Consider the following 26,048-nt stretch of genomic DNA (forward strand, 5'->3'; position numbering starts at 1 on the left):
CATAATTTTTGCATGGGGCATATGACGATGACACAGCATGTCAATTAGAAATGTGCAGCGCTGCAAACCTTACCCCCAAAGTTCCTGACCTTTTGGAAAGCACTGCCTCTGAGCAGGGACTTATTGGGGGATAAAATAATGGCCCCTACCTTTCCTACAATGGAAATGCACTGAGTTCTTCTAAAGGTTTGCAGTCCCTGGGAAAAGTTCCACCAGTGGAAATGCAGCTTAAAAGGCTGCTCCAGCCGTTTGTTGTCTATATTTCCACTGCTGTCTAAAGACCTGCAAAGATTAGAATAACCAATCCACTGACTATGAAAAAGTGATGGCTGTTTTTACGCGGAACTATACGATGATGTCATACAAACCTTTCTAATTCTCGCTGGATTTTGTCCTCAGCATAAATACTCAATAAGGCCTTGACCTTGTCATCAGTCAATCTGACATATGCTTTCTACTACAACTCCATGGTTGTGAGCTGAAGCACAGTGAACAGAAAACAAATTATGTTCCCAGAACTTAATTTAGACCCTGGTCCTTGTGGTGGAAATGCATTGAGTTCCTTCAAAAGTTCCTGGTCCCTGGCGAAAGTTCCTGCATTGGAAAAACGGCTAATGTGAGCACATGCTATAATGTGACAATACTGACAATCATGGCACTTAAAGAAATGCCTGTCAGGCTGAAGTCGCTCTATTCTTTTGTAATTTCTTCTGCCTTATTGCCATCAGTATACTAGATTTCCCTGTTGGTCTTTGCCAAAAGGTGGCTTGGGCCTGAAGGAATATTTCCTGGTGATTCAGATTTGGGAGAGCCATTTTATAATAGCCATTTATTTATTCTCTTTGTCTGTGGAAATACTACCATCATCATGTCAAACACAAAATCAATATAATCAATAACCTCCGATTTTAAGTGTTGTCTTATGCCACTGTATCAACTGATGTATTTGTATGGCTTCATTGTGCTTTTTGTCTTCAGTTTTGTCACAGTCTGTTCATAAAATTAAGGTACGTTTAAGAGGTACAAGGAAACACTCGCACCTGATTTCAACTTTTCAGATTTTGGTGCTTTTAATTTATTTAACAGAAATAAAACTGTGTATAAAGCTGTTTTGTTTTCCATTGTTTTGTTAACACCTTTGTTTTTGATAAACAATTGCACAGTGGTTTTTGAGGCTCACTCTTCAGTTACATGTGAAATCATCGTTGATTGACGTTCACGCTATACTTAGTCGACTGCGTGGACGGTGAAAGATCCTTCACCTCACTGTTACATTCTGATTCTCTGTGAATATAAAACTCCTCCTTGGACCTGCGGCCACTATTTGCCCATTTTGTTTCAACCCAGTTTGAACTCATCCACAGCCATGGCCATGCTCAGAGTGTCTTCTTATCGCAAGCTGTTTGAGGAGGATAACTGGGGTCGAAATGGAGGGTTGAGTCTGCAGTGTGCAGGACAGTACCGGGCCTCCATCAGGTCAGTAGATGCAATTACAAATAGATATTGAGATGTTAGTGACAGACTTAAGTGTTGTTCCCTTAAAAATATGTAGAATTTAAGATGTTTTTGACCAGAAGAATATCTTTGGGCAGTAAGTTCGTGAATCTGTGTGTTGTGATTGATTGTGATAAAGATTTTTCTTCATGGTGGGGAGTATGAAAGCCCATTTCCACTGATGTGATTTAAAATGTGTAAAATGAGACACCGTCTCTGAATAATGACTTGGTATCTCAAAATAATGACTTTGTAAATAATTAACTATAAAAATAATGAGAAACCTTTTCAAGATGAATTATCTCAAAATAATGAGAAAGCTTCTCAATATATTAACTTAGAATCTCAAAGTAATGAGACTTTCTCAAAATGACTATCTCAAAATCACAAGAAACATTTTCAATATATTACTTTGTTTCTCAAAAATGATAAACTTTTTCAACGTATTAACTTAGTATCTCAAAATAATGAGTAAATCATCTCAATATATCAAAAAAAATTGACAATGAATTGACATTCCCAAAATATATGGTTATCTCAAAATAATCAGTATCTCAAAATAATAACTTTTAGTAATTCATTATTTTGAGATGAGACAAGTTGTTATTTTGAGAAAGTTTTTCATAATCACTTACAGGATGACTTTTTTCATCACATTGGTGGAAATGGGTTTCCATAAGTGACACATGCCTTTTGTAGTCATGGAAAAAATTCCATCATGGTCTGCTATGTTGCACTGGTATGATACTGCTGTGATGAACTGAAGCATTTAAAGAATGAAGCTGTACTCTGGTGGAGCCTGTTTGTTTCTTTTCTTACCGTATACACACTTGTTGGCTGTTGAAATTTTCCCGTAGGACAGTCTTTGGCATTTTGTGTCCTCCTCTCTCTCAGAGCTGCGACTGTTGACAAGTGTGACTGTGACAAGTTAGACTTTGGAGCTGCCAAAGAGCTCAACAAGGAGGGTCTAAGCCGGTTTGCCCAGGACCGCACCATCATCGCCGCCCTTAATGACCGCCTGGTCCGGCTTATTGAACTGGTGGGGACAAGCACTGTTACCGCTCCCAATGGCACATCAGCATTTTATTTTCCTTCTGCTGTGTCATGCCTTTGTTCTTGATAAATGAAGCAAAGAATCTATATTTACACACAGTGCATACCTGTTCTGTGCACTTTAGGCCCATTGTTTTGAGGAGGAGAACGAGTCTCTTGAATGTCAGATTGTTGAACTGGAAGAGCAGCTGAACAGTCGACAGGCCTCCCCCAGCACTACCTCCACAGTGGCTAAGCCTGACTACAGTCTGGATGCAGTGGTGGAAAGACTGCGCAGGGAGAGGGTAGGGTGCTGCTGCTGCAGCTGGGTGTGTCTGCTGCATGCTTCTCTGTGTGTGTTAAATTCATAGATGGTCCATCACAGTTCTCATCCCATCAATTTTCCTTCAGATTGTCCAGTGACATGCAGGTCTGATCTAAAGCCTTGCCAAGATCCATCACTGTCTTTGCTGCATCTTCCTGCAGGATGAGATTCTGTGTGACACCAAGGAGCTTCAGAAAGAGCTCGAATGTCTGATGAAGGAGTACGAGAATGCTGCACAGCGGAGGGTCCTCCTCCAGCAGGAACAACAAGACATTGCCGAGGTAATGCTTGTTAATAAATCTCCAGCTGACAAGTTATTGGAAACCAGAGCTGTAGGCAGGATTTAGAAACACTGAGGTCACGAGTCTGAGTCCCACAACAAAAATATATAAAATTTGCATCTTACAGCTTGATTATACAGCATAAATCAATCTGGTAAACTGGACCAGACTTTTGCACCCCTTCTTGGCTCTGTTTCCAGGTTTTAGAAAATCTAGCTCGTCACAGGAGACTTTGGCCAATCACAGGTCAGTAAGATAGTTGACTGTGGAGTCTCATTCCAAAAAAGTATTTGACGACTTGACAGTCGACTATCTTTGTCCAGAACTGCTTCCTGCACCTTTAGAAAGTAAAGCAAACCAAGGTTACATATGATTTTATTTTCCAACTTTATTGTTACCACTTACTCTAAAGTGATATCCATAAATGGTTTCTACTTGAATAATAGTGGCTTTGATTTCTTACTTCTGTACAAAAGAAACTTGTGTTTATACCTCATTATTTTTAACAAACTAACCTTATGAATTAACCTCGAGATTCAGATCCAACAAACAATATTAACTACTTCATAACGTACTTACTAACAAGTGGAAAACAAAGGCTCATGGTGTTTTTGACTTCACTATACAATAAACATAATGCTGTAGTTCTAAATCATAGTTGACACTTTTTTTGGCCTGGACACTCTTTCCTGTCCACAAGGTGACCGTGGAATATCTAAAAGACTGTTGGTCTTTAATTTCTAAATCTAAATCTAAATCTAAGTCCTGCATTGACCCTCCAAAGAAATAGAAATAATTATGTTTAACTCTGTATATCACGTCAAACTCGAGGCCTGGGGGTTGAATTCAGGCCATGGCCTCATTTTATGTGGCCGACGAGAGCATGCAAAGATTATAATTTGTCAGTACACTTGTATGCTGAATGGAAGTACAGTGTCCATGAACTACATGTCCCAAAATGCATTTTAATCCCCACACATAAAGCATAGCTGTCAGATAGCCAATGGGTTGTTCTGAGTGGTTGTTGCTAGTAACATTAATAGAAGCAGCCAAGTAAAATGTCTGTAGATGTCAAATGTCTGCTTGCAGTTATTTTTACTGGATGGCTTGCTTTCAGAGCAAGCTATTAATTATTAAGTTATTACTAAAACCAATAAGAGAACTAATCAAATGCAGGGGCAATTATGTAATATGATAATAAGTAGATACGTTTACATAATCGGACATTTGCAACCAGCCCTTTGAGGGCAACCATAATGCTGATGTGGTTGAGGATGAAATTGAATTTGACATTCCTGCTTTATAAGGTCCAGAGGTTACATTTACTCTTGAAATGTATTATTGCTCTTCCATGAAAGTTTAAGCTGCAGAAGCTGAGAAACCCATATTTTTATCTCTCAAAACTTGATCCTACATTTCTACATGATGCAACCAGAGGTACCTTTCATTAGACTCTCCATGCCTGGTAAAATCCCATGTTTTACAACTCCAAAATCTCAATTAGTCATGTCAGTTTCCATTACAAATCTTCAAGCTCAAGCTGAGGTAAACCTGATGACGCCAGGGTTACAATTATAATGGTAATTCTATAACGTTAATAACTAAATCAATTAGAGTTAATTTAATTTATTTTTTTGTTAGCATAATCAACATCCAAACAAATGTAAATGCATCTAAGTTAGCTAAAGACTAGTTTTCATCAGCAGCCCAGAATTATAAAAAAAAATAAAAAAAAATATGCATTATGTACAATAATATATACACTACATTGTGGTAAAAAGCATATACATATTATACAACCTGAGCAGATAAAGTTCAGTAGCAGAGTGCAGTCATTTTAAAAGTGGATAATTAAAGCATCAGATGAGTAATTTGTGATTGTTTATGAATTATTTATGATTTTTTAAAATTCTTGTCCTGTACTTCACATTATCAGACCTTTATTGTGATAATGCACCTTTAGCACTAGATGGCAGTGTTGTTAAGCATCTCCCTGCTCCTCCTCCTCCCTTCGGCCTCTTGGTGAATCAGCTGAAACTCTCCACAGCTGCTCCTCTGTAGCTCTGCCCAATGGGTGTTGATCACCAGCAGTCACACAGTCTGGGCTGGTGGCCCACTGCAACCTGAGCCACCAACTTTTCCTAAACCCCCCACCCACCCGCCATCCCTCCTCCTCCCTCACACATGCCAGAGCCCCATCTCCTCCCTGCCGGGCCAGATGCGAGGGAGGCTTTAATTTCTCCCTTACAGATGTAATGCAGGCTATAATACGGTGCCGTAATGTTCCTGCTGGCTCAGTTCTCTGAGTCTCTGAATTGGAAGCAGCTGCAGGGCGACAAGACTTGGTGGGAAATCGACAGGGAGGTAGAAGAAGAGCAGAGATGCGGAGGAGAGGAGCAAATACTACACAGCTCAACCCACAGCTAGCCGCAGCTCTCTCAACATAATAGTTAGACTGACAGTGATGAATCAAGACACGTTTGGTTTGTTTCTGAGGATACTACTGGCTATTGTGTTGCTTCTCTCCTGCCAATTCTTCTCCATTTTCAAGGCCCACAAATTTCCCCTCTTCTTTGTCTCACAGTTATTTTTATGCACTGGTACTTTTTGTCTCAGTAATGTCTTGCATCACCAGACTGACTTGGCTGCAGTAAAACACAGTAGCACAAGTGAAATGAGTTTAATAACATTCACTAGAATTAAAATACAAATACAAGAAAGTAAACGATTGAGGAGGTCAAGTGCTCAGCCTGTTTCATAGGTAATAGATGCAGGGAACATTATGGTGCTCCTGAAGATGATGATAGCAGAAAAGAAAATGTTCTTCAGGTAATCTTGGGCAGAACAAGGAGAAAAGTTATATTAAAGGCCTTTGTTTCATTGGCATTTTGGCTAGAATTGCAGAAAAAGTAAAAACAGTTGGGCACTGCATCTTGAAATGAGGAAACTTAAGGTGCCCACACATCATCAGTGGTAATGGTGCCATTGTTTTCCTATGGAGATAGCAGCTGCCCCCGAGTAAGTGGAGGAGCTACCCTTGGCATAGTGCACTACTTGGAATTGCCGGCAAGCATTGCGCTGAAAGTTTAATTTTTTTCAACTTTGACCCCAGATGCTGCTGATCTTTCAAACAACCAATGAGAGAACGGCTGCATGAGACAATAAAGAAAATAAAGACAATAAAAGGTGAAATTTTCACCCGGTGAAAGAATCCTTCACTAGAGGCTATGATCATGAATTGGCAACTGTGTGTACACCGTGCATGGTAGTATATCATTCTTTATTTTAAAGTGTTTTACTAAATATATCTGTAATCTGATTACATATTTCTTTATCTGTAACTGTAATGGAATACAGTTTTTGGGTCCAGTTTATGTAATTCTGTTACATGTAATCCATTACTCCCCAAGCCTGTCCAAAAGCGACACATACAGGCAAAGGAGGGAGATAGTGATATAAGAAAAGTGTTTCAGAGTTTCCCAAAAGCTATAACATAACATTAAAAGCAAGCCATGATCTCCCCACTAAATGTAATGTGTGGCAATATGTCAGCAGTCAGATGAAGCTACAAGATTAGTGACTAGGCATATAAGTTACAAATTTAGCCAAATCCAATGCTAAAGTTATCTTAGCTGTTTGTACACCAGACAGACGTGACATAGCGATGTGCATTGTTTCTCTGTGCCTAACCTCAGGGTGGCTTCAAAGGCCCTGAAAAGTCATTTTGTCAGCAGGTTCTCACTATGTGTGATGAGGTCTTACACAAACACAATTTTCTTCAGGATTCAGCAACACTTGAATCAGAATCTGACGACAGTTGGTGGTTTCTTTGGCCACTGTCAATCAAATCTGATCAAAACATGCCCAAACAGTCATACTGAAGCAGATTAGCTCAGTTTAGACTGTTAAACATGTCAGAGGAAAAACATCTTTAGGTATCTTTCATAGTCTTTAACTTGGATTTTTGAGTTGTTGGTCATGAACCTTTTAAGTTAAAGAGAAATACTTTGATTTGAAACCAGTTCATCTGTACTATTAAATATTTTTACATTAAAATGGATAAAATTACTGAAATGTCTAATGGTTTGTTCACTCAGTGACAAACTGACAGACACTGATCATGCATATCTGCCGCTCCCCTCACTTCTGTGTACTAGCAGACCATTTAGCAGCTAAAGAGACAGATATTTCCCTCAGGTGAACCGAGATACAACTGCAAATTATTACTGATTCTCATCCTCCTCATCGTCTGGTAAATAGGCAACTGTCTCCTAACAGGTTCACTACATGAACTGAAATGGTGATGATACGTCAATGATTTGTTTTCAGAACTTAATTCTGCTGCCCCCAAGTGGCCAAAAAAAAACAGTTATTTCTGGTTTAAAGCTGCTTTGGACACTAAAACTGCTTTGATTATAATTATTTAAATTATAAATTATGATAAATTGATTAATATTTTTATCCCATAAGTTGATCAAATGACCTTGTAAATATATCAATGGTGTCACAGTGACAAATACACAGAAATGTCACCCAAAGTTGCAGTTTTCTGTCAGCTCAGTGGGGTGTTTGTGTCTTTCAGGTCATTGCTTGAGTTTTGCAGGCAGTTGCAGGCAGCTATTGAAAATGTTCTGCTAAACCCACTGTACGGCACCTGCTCAACACCAAACAGCAGACAAACATAGTTAACAACTAATTGGTGAACACAGCATGTAGAAGCTGAAGAGACAGATATTTCTCTTAGAAGCTGTTGAAAACCAAAATAGTGCTAAAAAAGAGTGAATGTCAAATTTACCAAACTTTTTGCCAAATTAGCTTTACAGTGGTGGCGTTTTTGGATGCAAGGGGTCACGCCACTTCCCAGCATCAGATGCCTGACCAACAACAGACTATACCCTCCTACAACCTCGCAAAATACTTCTGGCTGCACCAAACTGGACAAATGGTCACTGAACAGCTGTCTGCTCCCAGATTTCAAACTGAACCAACATGTCAGTTTATACGGAAACTCTTTCTTATATTACAAAATAATTAACCAATATATCTGAAAAAAACATTTTAGGTGAGAAATAAGCAATGCAGGTGCTTAACTGGTCTTCATTTTAGATAAATAGTTATTTTTAAAGTTTTTGCGGAGACTTTTCAGAGGCAGCAAGTCAAGCCAAGACACCCCTGATTTGCATAAAATAGCCTAGACCTCAACTTTATACACATGAGGAGCAGCCAACATAATAGCCCATCTCTTGAAATGCACCATGGCACTACCAGAATCCATTGCACGGCTGACGGATCCCGTGGACACATTCAGTACCTCAAGGTGCCAATATGTCAGTGCTGGGATTCTAGCTTGTCCAGCTGCCCTGAAGTGGCCAAAAACTCAATTACTGCTGCTCTAAAGTTGCACAGAAAGTGATTTACAGCAAGTTTGTCTCCAGCTGCTGGCTGATATTTGAACACAGGCAGCATCAGCAGGACCAGGCTACTTTTGTTCAGTGCTGTCCATCAAGGTCCCTGCCACCCTCCCAGCGAGGCTCCACAACTTCACCACCAAACCCTCTCTGCATGTGTCCAAATGTAAAAGCAGGCACCCACAGTAATTGCATCCAGCACCAATTAATCTGGTTCTTTAAAAAGAGGTAGATGAGCAGAGAGCCCCTGCTGGCAGATGGATTGGTGGACAGGGCTTTTGTGTCTAGTTAGCTTCCTTCTGATCTTCCTCCTCCTCCTCCTCCCCCTTCCTCTGCATTGCGGTGTGTTCTTGCTGCTCAGTGAAACAGGTGGATGCGCCGGTGCTGATAGTTCTTAAAACACTTTTTCTACTTTTCTTCAACCTGTGGTGTGATTTAGCTCCCAGACTGCAGTGTTCCTCCAGAAATCAAAGTGAACTTATTTACTTTCTGCTTTGTTCTGTTGTTAACTTGGTTTTCTTTGCAGGAGGTGGATGCGGTGACTGCAGGGTGTTTGGCGTTGAGGGAGCAAGTGGCTATCTACGAGGAGCAGCTGGCCAACATGGAGGCCCAGCACAAGACGGTGAGGATGTATAGCTGCAGTGAGAGTTTATAGCCATGAATATGACTCAAAATGTAGCACTTAGGTCAGACAGGAGAGTTGGAGAGATGCCCAGACTTGTGGTGACAAACACAGCTGTGATGACCCCAGTCACCTTGCTGAAGAGCCAAGAACAGCCTGTCAACAGAAACATATGAGGAGAGGATTAAAACACAAAATATGTAATCTAATAAATTCTGCAACAAGTCAGAACGGCCCTTGTTTAATTTTTTAAATCCAACATTCTGGGAAATATACTTATTTACTTTTTGTCTGAGAGCAATATGAGAAGATCAACTCCACTCTTTTGTTGAGTATAATGCTACAGCCAGCAGCTGGTTAGCTTAGCATAGCACAAAGACAACAAACAGCTAGCCTGGCTCTGTCCAAAGGTTAAAAAATCTGTCATCTAGCAACTCTAAAGCTCACTGATTAACATATTATAGCTGGTTTGTTTCCAGGTGTAGTGTGTAACATTTAGGGGGGATGTATTGGCAGAAAATGACAAAGATTGAATATAATATTCAAAAGTTTGTTTTCATCAGTGTATAATCACCTGGAAATTTGTGTGTTGTGTTTTTGTTCCCTTACAATGTCTTTCCCAACAGAGGATGCAGGTCCTTTTCACCAAAGTCCACTATATTACACTGCCATGTTTCTATAGTAGCCACAAACAGACAAACCAAATTCTGGCTCTAAATAGTTTTTTGTTTGTGGCCACTGTAGTTTCTCCTACATGCTTGGCAGGGGAGGGGAAGTGGTATTCAGTTGATCACAATCTACAACCTCATAGCAAGATTCCAGTGAATCCAACAGATTGGTCCTTTAATCTGTATAGAAACTGAGGTAAGAAAAATGACAATTTGCACTTTTAGGGAAGGTATGTGTTGGACTATCTCGTGGCAGACTCCAAGAGGTCACTGCTCCAGACCAAGTAATAGTCCAGCACATTTTATAGTGTGATTTTTGTTTGTGTTAAACAAATAAGATGTAACTTGTCAATCAGTGAACTTTAGAGGTACTGGTAGGTGGATTTTGTTAACTTTGGACACAGTCAAGCAAGCTGCTACATTTCCAGTATTTATGCTAAGCTAAGGCTGTATTCAGCATTATAAATTATTTATGACACTATCAGGCATTGCAGCAATTAGAACAGAGTTGTGCAGTGTTGTCGGGGGTCTGCAGAGATGTTTATTGGTGCTTTGAATATAACTGCTGTAAAACAATCAGAAAATAACTGATTCTGAGAGACTGTCTGTCTTTCTCACCCCCAGTACTCCCTCTCCATATTCAGTCTTTACCTTTATTGCCCACTGCTGTGCTTGCTTTCTCTCTTTCTCTTAAACAAATGGAACCAACCAAAGAAAGCTTCTGAGTGGTGCTATTTTGCAGCCAGACTGCAGCTGACTACAGTCGGTTTATTGGCGGTCAAATTTCCTAGCGTGTCCTATCTCAACACCTTCATATTTAACAGATATGAGAGTGGTATCAATCCTCTGATGCATCTCTTGGCAAGAAATGAATTTAACATATTTCCCAAAACATGGAACCAATCAAAGAAAGCTTCTGGGTGGTGCTATTTTGCAGCCAGACTGCAGCCAGATGCAGATATCAAAGCTGGATACACAAAATAAACCAAGCGAGGACACAGCTGGGAGAGTATCTTTGTTTGTTCCATGAATTCTGCCTGGATAGTGCCCAGTTTCGATGATATTTGAAGTGTCTGACTGCTGGCCTGAACGAGATGACTAGCACGTTCTCTGCATCGCCTGGTTCTGTCTGAATGTGACCTAATGGTTCAGACTACCAGCGACAAGCATCAGGCTACAAACTTATTTTCAAAAGAAGCTAAAAACTGATGTTTCACACTTGTCACTGCATGTTGGGCATGAGGAAAGACAAAGCAAAGCTGAGCTTGTCACAACTTTTTCAGTGCTGTAATGACATAATGATATGTCTTTGTATCGCCCCTTTTGTATCATTGGCAGAAAAACATTTCTTGCTGTTTGCCAGTTTCCAGTGTTATTTTACCTACCCTTTTTCGTACTGCAACATCAAACAAATACAGCATGATGATCCACATGTTTTAGATGCAGCGTAAATGCAATCAAAATGCAAATAAATGTCTGCATCTGAATTTAAAATGTTTGATTTCATGACAGATTGGTGTTGAAACCTGCCAGGCATTTCTGCCTGTCACACGTCCACCAGTCCATCTGTGTCAGCTGCAAAGTCTTCATCTGTGAGGACCTTGCAGCTGTGTTTCGCCCCTTTATTCCCAACTTGAGCCAAATACATATCCCAGTACTGTATGGATCTGCTTCATAAATGTACAAGAATAAAAGGGAGAAAGAGCAAGAGGGACATAACAGAAGGAACTGGAGTTTTACATAAATATCCAGGTACACTTCCACAGACATGTCTGTTGCTAGCTAGCTTATAGCTATATCGTGTCCTATCTCAACACCTTCATATTTAACAGATATGAGAGTGGTATCAATCCTCTGATGTATCTCTTGGCAAGAAAGGAATTCAAGATATTTCCCAAAATATTAAACTATTGCTTTAAAACAAGCACATTTTTTCCAGTGCACATCATTGCTTATATCTCATCCACACACACCCTGCTCTCTCCACCTTCTACAATATTCTCCACCTCACCAGGAGATGACAGACGCACCCCAGTATCAGATGTAGAGGCTGGAGGCAGAGAGAGAGAGAGACAGGCAGCTGAAGCAGGACCAACTCCATCACACTGTGTTTTTCTCTGCAAAGCCGGGCTGCCCGGCGTTTAACACACTCCCTCAGGGACATGCTCGATAACTCACAGTCCGGGAAATGCAGCTGAATACCAAATGAAAACAGAAGTTGGCTTTGTTTTATTAACTGTTGTTATTATCAGCACTTCCAGATACCCCGTATTCCCCTGACAGATCGGCAGCCATGTCGTTATTTAGGTGGAGGGAAAAGGAGAGAAATGTTAGACTGCCACTGCAGCTCAGGAACAGTTCATTTTCTTTGTAATGGATGTGGGGTTTTTTTGTATACTGAAGGGGCTACATATTGGAAGCTGTGGACATACATGTTGATGTATGTGTGAGTGCATCAGAATGAACTGTGTGTGTTTGCATTTGCAGAGGTGGACATACATGACATTTTATAATTCCACTGCACTACAATTCAGAGGAAACTTTTCATTTTAAAATATTTTTTTTACTCCGCTACATTTATTTGACAGCGTTAGTTACTAGTTAAGACTTTATATAAAAAGCATATGATATGATATATGTGATGAAGCTAATGCTTTGTTACAGATTAAAAACACTTGTCAGCAGTATATAGAGTAGATATATAGTTGAATTAGCTCCACCTCAACCACCAACAATGATGAAATGTTCCTGACACATTAATGCATTACTAATAGTAATCTAATAATACAATATACTGTATTTACAATATATAATAGTATAACATCAACAGAGGCCATTTGTCTGCATAACAACAAACAGTTTAAAGGGATAGTTTGCATATTTTGAACTTGTGTTGTATGAGGCACTTACACATCGGCAGTGTGTTATATACAATAGATGACAGCCGACTAAGGGCGGAGTTATATTTGCTTTTAAATACACGTTCACGTACACATTATGTCTGCCTCACGTATCCTGCGTCCATTTGGAGCGTCGGTTGTGCGCGTCCTCAGCAATTAACGCTACGCGTCCACAATATGCAATATACACGTGACCTGTAGGGGCAGAATGCAGAATGTTTTCTATGTAAAACATAGATTTGCTGAGTAACTGTAACTGGTAAATAAATGTGATAGAGTAAGAAGAACATTTTTTCCACTGAAATGTAGTGAAGTGGAGCAGAAAGAAGAGATAATTAGGCATGGTGGTGCACTGGTTAGCACTGCTGCCTCGCAGCAAGAAGGTCGTGGGTTTTACTCCAGAACTTTACTGTTCACCCCGTGCTTGTGTGGGTTTCTGTTATATAAGACAGTTTTCCCTACCACTACCAGTCAGTGCCCCTGTCCAAGGTGCTGGCACAGAGCAGAGTTGGTCCGCTGGATGCTGCTCAGCAGCTAAAGCTAAAGCGGATTAAATTCAGAGACTGAATCTTACTGTATGTTGTGCTACGTATAATTGTATGTGTAACAATAAAGTTAACCTTTACAAAGTGCAAGTCCAGTACCTCAAATTTGAACTTGAACAGGACTTGAATAAGTGTACTTCCTGATATTTCACCTCAAAGTAAAGGATCTGAATGTACTTAACCTCTGTGTCTGTATGTGTGATGTGTGTGAGTAGACAGTGGACAGTATGTTGGACCCAGCTGCAGGGGCTGCCGGAGCGATGGCAGCTATTAAATTTGGCAGCCCTGACATCACTCCGGCCTTGGATGTAAAGGAGTACTACTGCCAGCTGGCTGAGAGCCTCCAGGTACAACACACACTGTACATACACTGTAACATAAAACACATAAACATGTCATGCAGTGGAAACCTGCCACATGCTTTTCAGTAGCATGTCCATGCTTCTGTACATCTTTAGAATCACAGTCCTATTCCTGGCTTCTCATTGAGCTTCACTTACATGCACATGAATGGACTCAGAAACCTCATGCACACAGTGGTGGAAGGCAACTATACATTTCACCAAGTACCGTCCTTGATAAACCCGATAAGATTATAAAATATAGAAGTTTTTCAAATGAAACTGTTGTCATATTTCATGATTTTTATTTAAAAATTCTCAAACGAAATCCTGAATTTGAATAAAATTGTATTATATTTTGTATGTTTTAGAAAGGGTAAATGCCAACAAATATGGATTGACGAGAATTGTTGTTAATTTTGCAAATGATTACAACCCTACACAGCCACCCTGAAATCATGCAATGAATACTGATTTAGAATTTGTATGACAACCTTATGAGGGAAGCTTCAAACTATCTTGTACCACCCTAGGTTTGTTTTAATGCACAAATTGAAAATGTGCTTAAAAACTAACAAATGGAAACACCCTTGATGAGTTGTTAGTTGGACCAACTATCTCTTCATAGGGTTACATAACTGTTACAATTATGCAGTATTTCACACAAAAAAAAAAACAGATTAGAGAAATGTCCCAGAAAATAAATATAAACTTGTGTTGCTGTGAACAGTATGTTCTTATTTCCTCTCCCATTAATCATCTCACAAGTACTCAGACTAATCTTGTGACCCTTTGGAGGGGGCCAGCCCCAGGTTGGGAACCACTGGACTAAATTGCTTAGCTGTATATAAAGAAACACTAGCTCCACCTTGATCAGCTATAACAGTAAAATGCCATTTACACATTGATACATGAATACTACAAATCTAATAATGTTTTGCATGATAATATGTCAGTCACAGGCCATTTTTCTGCAGAACAAGCACTTTTGATACTTCAGTAATTGTTCTTCAGGTTTTTTAACTTTAAATTGTGGTATTACTACTTTTATTTAAGTAAAAGGATCTGAGTACTTTCTCCACCACTGATACACACACTGAAGAAACCAGCTGCCCTCATAGTCCTCCTGCTGACCACTTGAACTCTCCTCTTTTCACTCCGTCACCTTCTCTCTCCCTCTGAAACAGCCCGGTCAGCTCCAGATGTAAATCTCAACTTTCACAAATCACACAACGCTGCTCCCACTTGTTTTCTTTCCCTCTTAACACAACACCAGGGGAGAACTTGAGAATGAGACGTGCAGTTCTGGACCCGAACAGAATGCCTTTGTCTACCTGTGTGTGTATGTGTGTGTAGGCCAACCATAGAGGTGCTGCGCTGGGGTCAGACTACAGCTCCAGTGGGTCTGACCCCCCTCTGGGGCGAGGATGTCTGCCCAGTTCAGAGGTCAGGGCTGTAATCAGACTGCTGGCCGCCTTCCCAGGCTTCTCTGCAGCACTGGAGTGGACGCTTGTGTGTGTGTGTGCGTGCGTGCGTGCATGTGTGTGCGTGCATGCGTGCGTGCACATGCACAAGTGTTTGTGTCCTTCATTTGGAGGCATGTCTGAAGGGTATCTGGCATATTTATATATTTGTGTGTCTGTCTAGATGCGTAGGTGTGCTTCTTGTTCCCCCTCAATCCCATCTATCCACTCTGTCTCCCTCCCATTCGGTCTCTTCTCTCGCCAGCTGGACACCGTCCTGTCTGTGCCTGGCCTCGATTACGAGATGCAATTGTCTCGATGCTGAAATGATTGCTATTGGGCTTGAACAGTAATGGTGATTGCTGGCTGACTCCCACACACCTGTGCACCCTCATGTTGCTCGTTTCGGCTGCATTTGTTCCATCTAATCAGAAATGTGGTGTACACAAGGAGAGATTTAACCATCAGTCGCCACAAGAGGCTCTGATTGCTCTTTGCTCCCTTGTCAAAGTGCACTCAGCTGCCCAAAAGAGAAGCACTACCCTTTGTGGTCTTTCACACTCAAACTGAAAGGTCAGACTGTTTTTTATAGCTACAAACTTTCACAACTGCACTTATTCCTCATCTTGTGTCTCTGCAGTACGAGTGTGGCGCTGCCTCCTCCTCTGCTGTGGTTCTCAGCGGTGCTGGTGATGGAAAACAACTGGAAGTAGGAGGAGCTGCAGGGTCAAAAGTCAAAGACTTGTCAAAGATAAAGGACGTCGGTGAGCTGAAGATGCTGGTGAGTTGACCCTTTTTTATTTTCATCATTTTTAAGGAGTCAGTAAACCCAAATTCCCCAAAAAAGAGAAGAAAAAAATAAATACAAGTATTCCTGTGCATGTTTGAGAACAGTAAGTGCAGCCCAGAGAAGCTTATTTCACAGACAAGTTTTGCCATCAGAGGTCTCTCACCTACTGATGACATCATGAAGTAGTGTGGGATAATGGGAGTTGTTGTCTTCATTGTTAAACAACCACCACTGGTGATGAAATATTTACAGCTACAAAGGCCCACAGCATGGCCTTTTGTTCAGGTCACTGAGGGATGAAATATATTCAACTTGTGCTTGTCACTGACACTTTTTACCAAGCCATCCAACCGTAGTGGAAGAGGGATGGAACAAACAGGCTACCCAAAACTGTGTCCTACTCGTACTCCTTGAACCAGGCTCTGTATAAACTTCAGCTTTTGAACTAAACAAGCACAGGCTACTCGCCGAGATGTTTCCTCGCCCACATAAGCCGATGTGTCTGTGTTCTCGCCCTTTGTGCTGCATCCGGAGCAAGTAGGCCACTCTACCTTGTGCTGACATTTTTGTATTCAGTTTTTGTTGATAAAATAAAATCTCTGGCCTGACATTTCAAGGTACTCGCAAAACATAAATTAAGAGTTATTTCCTTGGATATTGCGTATCATAGCAACAGAGCATCTCAGCTGAAAAAAACTCTGCACCTCCAAGATGCTCTTCTGCACTCTTTGGGGACATATGGCCTCAGCTGGGTGCAGTCACTCTCTGATGTTTAGTTGTCACCTTAAGGTTGCCAGGCTAGCTGTTTCCCACTATTTGCAGTCTTTAACCTCAGGTTACTTTGTCGGTGGGAGCTTTGTATTTACTGTACAGACATGAAAGTGGAATCCATTTCCTCATCCAGCTCACAGCAAGAAAGAGCTTGAGAATGTCAAACTATTGCTTCAAAAAATAGTTCCTGTGAAAATTGTTGACTGCATGTTCTGAGGATTATCCAGAGTTATGGGGACATTGTTTCGTAAAAGAAATATAGTGGTTGATTTATTTCAACCACCACTCTGCCTCCACGTCTGTTGGAAGTAAAAATCTCAGAAAACCTCTAAATAAAATCAATCCTGTCTGCATGGCTTCTTACCGCTACCAGTAAGTAAGAATGAACTGGCCCTTTAAGTCTCACAGTCTCACATCATTTAAATCCTTCACTTACTACCTACTGATTCAAGTCGTGCCATAATAATATTTCCCACCTCTTAAATGACAAAGCAAAGAGGGGTCTTACAACCCACAACTGGCTGTGCGTCGGCCATCAGCTCCTAAATCAGACATAATGGTGAAAATGAATGGTTTCCCACAGCAGGCGAAGGGAGTGGAGAGCAGCTGAGTGACAGCAGAGCAACAGTGTGGGAGATCCTGCTGACCAGAGTGTTTACTCTGCGGACACTTTCAGCAGGAGATGTGAAGGGTTCGGCTTCAGCTCAGACAGGATTTATTGCCCTCCGTGTCCTCAGTTATTAAGTACAGTCTTTCAGAGCGCCTGCAGTGTCATAAAAGTCTTAAAACTTCACACACATACACATGCAGACACACACTGACTGGAGACTTCCTCTGTAAATGAAAGAGGGGAAATAAACCTTCATCAGATGTTTCTCATCTCAGACAGCAGAAAATTACCAGGGGCTGTATTACAGAAGCTTACTAATATGCACATCCTATTGTGGCTGTGTGGTAACCATGGTAATTTGGGATAAAATTCATTACAGATGAACAATTAACAGGCCATGTGTGTTGTAGCATCCTAACTTCCCAAAATGTTGTCATGTCAAGTCAAATTTTATTTGTATAGCCCAATATCACAAATCACAGTTTGTCTCTCTCAATCTTTACAGTGTGTTACTTTTCCACCTATAATAATAATAGCCAACTTACTAACTGGCTAGCTGCAGCAAACGGTAGCGTTCACAAACAGTAGCTAATGTTGATGTTCTCTATCAGAAGATAACGGCAGTGTTCATGAACACCCACTCACAACAGTAAACAACAGTAGTTTTCTGTAACAGTAGCTAACGGTAGTTTTCTCTAACAGTAGCTAATAGTTGTTGTCTCTTCAGTAAGTAACAGTAGCTAACGGTAGTTTTCTCTGACAGTAGTTAATGGTAGTTTTCTCTAACAGTGGCTAATGGGAGTGCTCTTCAACAGTAGCTAATGGTAAGTTTTGCTAAGGGTAGGTTTCTCTAATGGTAGCTAATGGTTGTTGTCGCTACAGTAAATAACAGTAGTTAACAGTATTTTTCTCTAACAGTAGCTAAGTGTAATTTTCTTAAACAGTAGTTTTCTCAGTAGTTAACAGTAGCTAATGGTAGTGTTAGCCAACTTGTTTAATCTGTATGGCTTTTATGCAATGACTGCTGGATACGGTTGAGACTCTGTCTGCTATCTTAAACCTCTCTTTCTTTTATCTCCTGAGTTTGCAATGTTGTTTACCAAATAGAGCATTTTTAGATTTCTCCACATACGTTTCAATTTACTGTATGTTTCAGCATGTTTCAGCGATTAAAAAACTGACAGTTACAAAGTTGTTTAGCTCAGCAACATGAGAAAAATAGTGTTGGTTGCTAGGTAACAGTTATAAAAGTTGAATTGAGAATTTATGATTCACTAATCTGAGATAATATAGGATGAAGTAAAAAAAGGATTTTTAAAGTTATTTAGGATTTGCTTCTGTAATGCCAACTTGGGAAAAATCCTATTTTAGACTACTCCAAAACAAAGGGATGTTCAGATGAAATAGACAGCAAAGTAAGGCATCAATAAAGAGACAAACCAGGAGGTTATGACTCAGGTGACATCACCAGGTGACTCCAGGAAACAGATACTACCTCCTCTCAGTTCAGTCTCTTTCTCATCCATCAGTGGTCAGACCACAGCTGACACCTAACCACATCTGTAACAAACTTGGTGGTTTGGTTCTCATTACTGAGGCTGTAGCTCTACTTCCAGCTCTTTAAATAAACAGCGAGCCTCTGTAACCACACAGCAGAAGTCTCCCAACATCATCTACTTTTCTCTAACATGCAGCACACAGTCCCTAGGTCTGCTCAATCCAGCCTGACGGATGGACAGCACGGCCTGATCTGCTCTGTTTCCTCCCTCGGCCATGATGGATGCCTCAGGTCTGGTTTCTCACTGAGACACAACATGGCCAAACAAACAGATTGCAGTGAAATCAGCCCTGACGCAGAAATGTGTATAATAGAGCAGGAAGTGATGGGGTTGTACTCTACTACTTGCATACACATAGGCGGCCAGGCTTCACTTATCATGGCAGGGAGTGTGTGAGTAAGTGACTCGACTAGGCTGGGAAGTCATCATCAGCCTGTGAGTTGTAACCAGGGTCTTCCTCTGCTCACATGATCTTGCTGACAGACGAGTACGGCCGCCTGGATTCCCATCTGGCTGTGACAGCTAATTGTTGAACTTGTGTGATTGGTGTAATTACTCAGGGTAGGACACCACAGACTCAGACGCGGGGGGCTGCATTAGTTTGTGTTTGAAGTAAAATAACCTGTTTTATCTGTGTTAGTCAGGTTGATTGACACACTTTAAGCGAACTGTGGGGAGTTTTTAACTGGTTATGGAACCATCTCAATTTACTTATGCCACTGTATGACCTGCATAAGCAAACAAGACCATTTTTATTGTTATCTTAATGCCTGCCACCATCTCGGATTCTCCTTTATAGTAGACTGAAAGAGTCTATGTTTATATTTTCCCAAGCAAAGTTACAGTGAGTGGTATGTTAGCCAGTTAAAAAGAAGCAGGATGAGATTTTTCTTAAGATAATTTTCTTTTTAACATTATATTTTGTGGTTATTATGGTGGAAACGCTACTGTTTTTGTCCACAGGGGCCTCCAAAATCAACACAATATGAAAGTTCTTTGTAGCGGCTTTAAGTGCTGGTTAGTTAGAGGTTAATTTTAAGTTTAGGGTGGGAGTGAGAGGTGGGGATTTTGCCTTTATTTGATAAGCCTAGCTAAAATCAGACAATCATTTTGATTTATCCTGATGGAAACATGAATATCTGTACCAGATTTCATGGCAGTCTGTCCAATAGTTGTTGAGATATTTCAGTCAGAACCAAATTCGTGGACAGACCGACAGACACTGACTGACATTACCACTCATGGAGCCACGCTGATATCTTAGCTGAAATGTCCAGCATTGAGCGACAGACAGTTGAACCTCTAACAGCTTACAACACAGATATTAGTTCTTGGTGAGGAGACCAAAACAGAGCTAAAAGTGTATATATTGAATTTGTGGTTGTCAGGTGGCTGAAAACAACACTGGCACCGATCAACCTCAAATGCAGCTTGATCACATACCGTTTGGTCTCAAATAGAGGCATTGCCCTAAATTCCTGTTTGTGAACAGCCTTCCCTGCTGAACAGATAGAAAATTGTATTCATATGCATGCACAGGCACTCAGCAGTCAACATAATGAGTTACTTTGAAACAGTCATCAGGTTATTTGGCTAAAGAAAATATAAATATATTGCTCATTTTCATTTTATATTCATATTGATGCACTTAAGGAATTGCTTGACATTTTTTGGCAAGTTGCCTTTTAGAATTGTGGCCAAAATATGTGATGTCTCCCAAGCCTCAGTGTGATTATGTGTGAATCATAACTAATCTAACAATTAGTCTAATTTGCTGGCACATATTATCTTGGCTATACATTATCAGCATCTTCTTTATGCCCTTTATGGAGGGAGAGAGGTAGTCATATGGCCAGAGGAAGTGCATCTTTCTCCAGACATATATTTATTTAACTATTTGCATATATGGCCTTTTATGAATGTGGGCATCTGCCCCTCTAACATCTGCATGTCTCTGAACTCAAATTAATACTCAGTAGTAAATACTCAATAAACAGCTGTTTACTCACATGTTAAATAATGCCATCAGAAGTTTAATATTATACATAGGATTTAAGTTATTAATTTATACAGAGATCTGGGCATCATGTTGTTAAACCAGAACACCTCGTCCCTGAATGCTCGCCAAATACGAGGCTGCTGCTCTGCAACTGACGATGACCATGAAGGGAACACCGAGATATAGTCTGGCATCATGACATTATTACTGATTAGATAATTAGGTAGAAATCTGTGTTTGTTAATATAGTTTGAATGATGTTGTTAGTATAATTTGAATGTTGACTGTATTTCTGCAGATTGCCGAACTAGAAAAGGAGCTGGCTGAACTGGAGACGTGTAACGAGGAGCTGGAGGACGAGGTGGAGATGAAGAAAGCTGCATACATGGACGAGATTGCTGAGTTGCAGGTCTGAGACGGGACTGATTAATGTAATCACAGGCTGTAAAGGACCAGTGGTTTGGTCCAATTCTGTCATTTAATCTCACTCTCTAATCCCACAACCCCATCTGTGTGTGTGTGTGTGTGTGTGTGTGTGTCTGTGTGTCGGTGTGTCGGTGTGTCTGTATTATTCAGTGTACTATAGATGAAATGCGGCACCAGGAGGCAGACTTCCAAGTGCAGATGAAGGAGCAGTGTGAAGACTACAAGGAGCTGCTCAGTGAGAAGATGGCCAGAGAAATGGAAATCACTGCCTACAGGTCAGAGCAGTCTGATGTAATAAATCCGATCAAATGGTGTTTTTTTTGTTTGTGTTAAACTGCTCTGAATAATAAACGTACTGGGCTTCACAATTCAAGACAAAAACAGATGATCAGGTTAGCTTGCAAACAAGAAATCTCTGTAAACAGATATCTGTATTAGGGCTGCTCCCTGGTAGTTGACAATTTGAATCATCAGTCGAAGCCTCTGTAGTCGACTGAGAGTCTTCTAGTCGAGCATTTGTTTTTGTTGTTTGTTTTTCCTTTCAGTCAATGTGCATTACAGTTGCAGCATAAACGGATAGAAGCGTACAAAAATGCGCAGAGAAAACACAATATATTTTTATATTAGTTGTGGCACCATTTGCGCTGTTGGTTGACTGATGAAAGGGTGAAAGGAGCAGTTAGAAAAACAAGTTTCAGCTCGTTTTTTTTTTTTTTTTTTCTGCGTCCGTGTACACAGAGAAATGTTAGAGCATGACAGGCTGTAATCTTTACAAATCCAGTCTCTAAATCACCACAAACCACAAACCTAACTGTGATGGAAGAGGAGAAGAACAACACCAAGCAGTGTGACATGTTGTCATCCACTTCATCCAGATACGTCAACAGAGCACACAGGTGACGCTTTCTTGCTTGCTTGTTTTTTTGCGCTCGTTTTCGCCACTGACAGGCTCAGATTGTTATCGTTAGTGTCAGTTGCGTTTTAGGGGCGGCCTGATATACTTTATCTTTCCTCCTGTGATCGACTTTCCTGCAATAATTACAGTTTGATTTAAGGACTGACTGTAACGTGCTACAACAGACCACAGTGTGTGAGCGCTGACCCATTTTGTAATGACAAGCTGCCATAAACTCAACTCTCACAGTGGTCATCGGTGCCTTCACAACTTTCGCTCCCCTCCTAAATAGAGCTGCAGGTTGTTATTCTTAAATGAGACCCCTAAATTTTAAAACACCCTTCATGTCATGAACAGCACGATACAATTACACCAGAGTAGATAAGGAGACTTTGGAACAAAGTGGTCCAACTGTTAGTGAGACTGTCAGTCAGTAGGATTACTTGAACCAGCACTCTGTGGCAGAGATGGACAGGCATGTCTGCTTGAGAACATGGAGGTTTTCATTCCAACAAAAACACAACATCAGGTTATTTCACTGATTAGTTTGTCTTCTCCTGTTGAAGGTGTTCAAGTCATAAAATCAACTGCTGTAGTCTCTGATTGCAATTAAAATCTACAGCCTTCCACGACATGTCTTGTAGATTCCCATCTCTGCAGTAGGGGTTCAAATGAAAACAGACGCGTGTCCCTTGTGGTGCTAAATAAAGTGCCACACATTATTTAAACCCGTGGAGGAGAATGAACCGTTTGGGGCAAAGCACATAATGATCCAAGGATGATTTCATTTGATTTTAAATGAAGTTGATGCTCTGTTTACTTTTGACATTCTTTACTGAGTGAGCAACTCGCAAAGGACACAAGAAAACACATGTTGAAATGACGTGTCCATTGTCACTGTTTTTCCTCAACATCAACAAGAAGTTTCTGTGTAAGAGTCACTGTGAATAATTCAGGGGATATTTCCGCAAGTCCAATATTAGTATATTATATGTTGGCACCTGGACATCCGAATTGTCCATAATAAGATATGACTGCAAACAAAGGGCTGACATCAGGGGCCAACTGGGGTCACAGGAAACAGCTCCTGAATATGACGCCGCTTCCTTCATATGACCTTGAAGACGTTTGATGTCACTCCCGAGGTTGTTGTTTAACCATCTGCCATCCTGGTATGTGGACTGACGCACTTCAGCCGGCTCATCCTGCTGCCTGCCACGGACTTCCTCCTGGTCCCCCTCCATCGTGGATCCAACTACATCTGACCCCCAGGGAGCCCTGCTGCAGACCTGAGCTCAGACTCTCACAATGCCTCATTAGAATGGGCGAAGAGGACCTCACACTGTCAGCGCTGTGAGCTGGGCCACTGCCAGCTCCTCTCCACGCCAGCCTGTTAATGTCAGCCCTGCCCTTACACACATTTCCAAATTCGCCACAGTTTGAATTCACTCTAGTTACCCAACAGACTGTCCCAAAGACATCTAAGGCACAGGAAAGGCATGCAGGCGGTGCCAACTTTTTTCCTCTCTTTTTTATTTACTGGATGTTTTGTTATCCGTGATTAAATCCATGAATAAGAAATGAAAATGGTTGTTGTTAATTCTCTCCGTGCGGAGGAAAACTGTCTGCACAACAGACCCTAATGACCCCAGGCTGCCATTACCGGGTGGCTTATCGCCTGTGAAAGCATCTCAGAGCAGTTTAGGCAGATGCTCACTGCCTTTGCTCACTGCTAATGTGAACCATATTAGACTGTAATTCACTCTGCTGTTCATTGTGGGCTGCACAATGCAGCAACAAGTAGCTCAACTAAGATCCTTTTCAGTTAAGTGTACATTATGTAATGGATGACAGTACTGTAGGTCCTATCTTAAAGCTGCTATAATCAATATTTTTATATTTACAATGAATCAAATGTCTCCACTCAGCCTGCTGAGCTTTACGGCATCCTTCAGCTCTATTTTTTTTCCCCCGTCGCAAACTTCACTGTTTTGATTCGCTCTCACCACTCATTTCAGCGTTTCCAGATGCAGCAGGCAGCTGTTTTCAGTGGAATAGCTTTAAAACCCACTGTGCACCACCTGCCCAGCACACAACAGCAGACAGACACAGCTAGATTAGCTGATAGACACAGATGTTTCCCTCAGGAGCTCGTACAGACCAAAAACAGAATTAAAAAGGGAGTGAATGTTGGACATGACTTTAACCGTTTGCTAACAAGTACTTCATATCAACTCTAAAGTGGTGACATGTCAGTGCAGCATTTACAGCTTGTTACTGCTGCCCCCAAGTGGCCAAAAAATTAGTTATTGCAAGTTTTTGACTATATATTTAAAACAGCAGTTTACTAATATACCATAGTGAACATACTTATGATGATGTGAACTTTATTATATGTCACAGACATGAAAAAATGAGTGTCACAACTCTTCTGCAAACTCAGTGTAGAAAGATGGGGCATCAACCTCGTACATGGGTCTCTCATTGTCTATGTTGACTGATGACTGGAGGGGAAACAGTCAACTGTCAACTGCTTGTTTGCAGCAGCATGGAACAACTTAGGACACTGGGAAAAACTGAAACAATCTGGTCATTTGTTTGCATGTTGAAGTGTCCCTAAACAAGATGCTGAGCCCCAAATTTGCTGCTGATGGCTGTGTGTGAATGTGTATGATTGCAAGAGTGAGTGAATGAGTGGATGTGTCGTGTAGTTTTGAAAGCACTTTGAGTAGTTGATAGAATTGGAAAAACGCTGTATAAAGGCAAGTCTGTTTACCATTTTCCAAGTCCGTTTGTTCACTCATTCAAATTGCTTCCAGTAAGGATGCAGGGTAAGTGAGATAGTTTCTGTTTCCGCGAACAAGAATTAACTAATTAAACTAAAACTGATCAGTACTGCTATCTGTGAGTGCTTCAGCTTGGTTACCTGTATTTTGTGTGTTTTATGTATTTCAGGAGTCTGGTGGAGGGAGAGGAGGAGAGGCTGTGCAGCCTGTGAGTTGTGGCCAGAGATCCAGACGGGCTGGCTGGAGTGTGTCCAGATGCTCCCCCACACATGGATTAGAAAACAGACAAAAGAGAAACATAAAAAACACCCAAATCTGCACTAGGATGGTGCTTAAGGTTTCAATACAGCAGTTTAAGCAGATGTAAACTTATCATGACAGATTAACGCCGTCTGCAGGCCTTAATCCGGGCCATTGATAACAGGTCGCTGGCAGATGACCCCAAGACTCCAAGAAAGATGGAGCTGTCTAAAACTCGTGGGAGGATGAGGGTCTGTGTGATGAGTGCGCATCCATTCAGTGTCTGCCAGGGATATTTCCTTAAGTGGGTTTTATCTTCAGCAGCTCAATGATATGATTCATAAATGTTTTGTCCCCTCTTTGTTGAACAAGTCCCACGCAAACAGGAACACACACACACACACACACACAAGCTGAACTGTTCGGCGCGTAGCACCTCGTCCATCACTCAAACTGTCTGATTACCAGCTCTTAACCTCTGACCTCCCCACTGTTAGCAAACATATCGACAGCTCTCCCTTTGGTAACTAAAAGCATCTCACCTTCCCTTTGCTTTTACAGTCGTGCATTCACATGTGACACTGACAGTCCAGTGTGCAGTCCACTGTTTGCTTTTCAAATGGCTCATGAAGTTGTTTTTCTTCTTCAGAACGAGCACCTGGATCCTTCCACAAGAAAAGCCTGTGCGATTCATTATTTTTCCTTTGAAAAGAAATGTTCCAATTTGCTGTTGTTTCAGAAATAAGCATTCGGTAATAAATTCCTCCATAATCTTTTCCTTATTTTCTATATGATGTTCAGGCTTTCTGTGATTAATCATTTCTGGTTCCTGCTTCTGCACAAGCATCAGAATGTGCTTCAGATTTAAATTAAATAAAAGTAGTTGCTTGAGA

The 26,048-nt window shown here is 41.0% G+C and overlaps 1 protein-coding gene across 1 annotated transcript; it reads left to right on the forward strand.

Annotated features, from left to right (window-relative positions):
* Positions 1-387: 387 nt before the first annotated feature.
* On the forward strand, positions 388-26,048 carry vimr2 (vimentin-related 2). The gene is made up of 10 exons (XM_084719507.1): positions 388-1,476; positions 2,389-2,533; positions 2,673-2,831; positions 3,013-3,132; positions 9,067-9,162; positions 13,491-13,622; positions 15,720-15,860; positions 21,107-21,217; positions 21,385-21,509; positions 25,085-26,048. Exons 1-10 carry the CDS (start codon positions 1,367-1,369, stop codon positions 25,125-25,127), a joined length of 1,182 nt encoding a protein of 393 aa, XP_084575633.1. The 5' UTR covers positions 388-1,366; the 3' UTR covers positions 25,128-26,048.

This window comes from Lutjanus erythropterus, chromosome 5, assembly GCF_056507025.1.
Source record: "Lutjanus erythropterus isolate fLutEry1 chromosome 5, fLutEry1.hap2, whole genome shotgun sequence".
Classification (NCBI taxonomy): Eukaryota; Metazoa; Chordata; class Actinopteri; order Lutjaniformes; family Lutjanidae; genus Lutjanus; species Lutjanus erythropterus.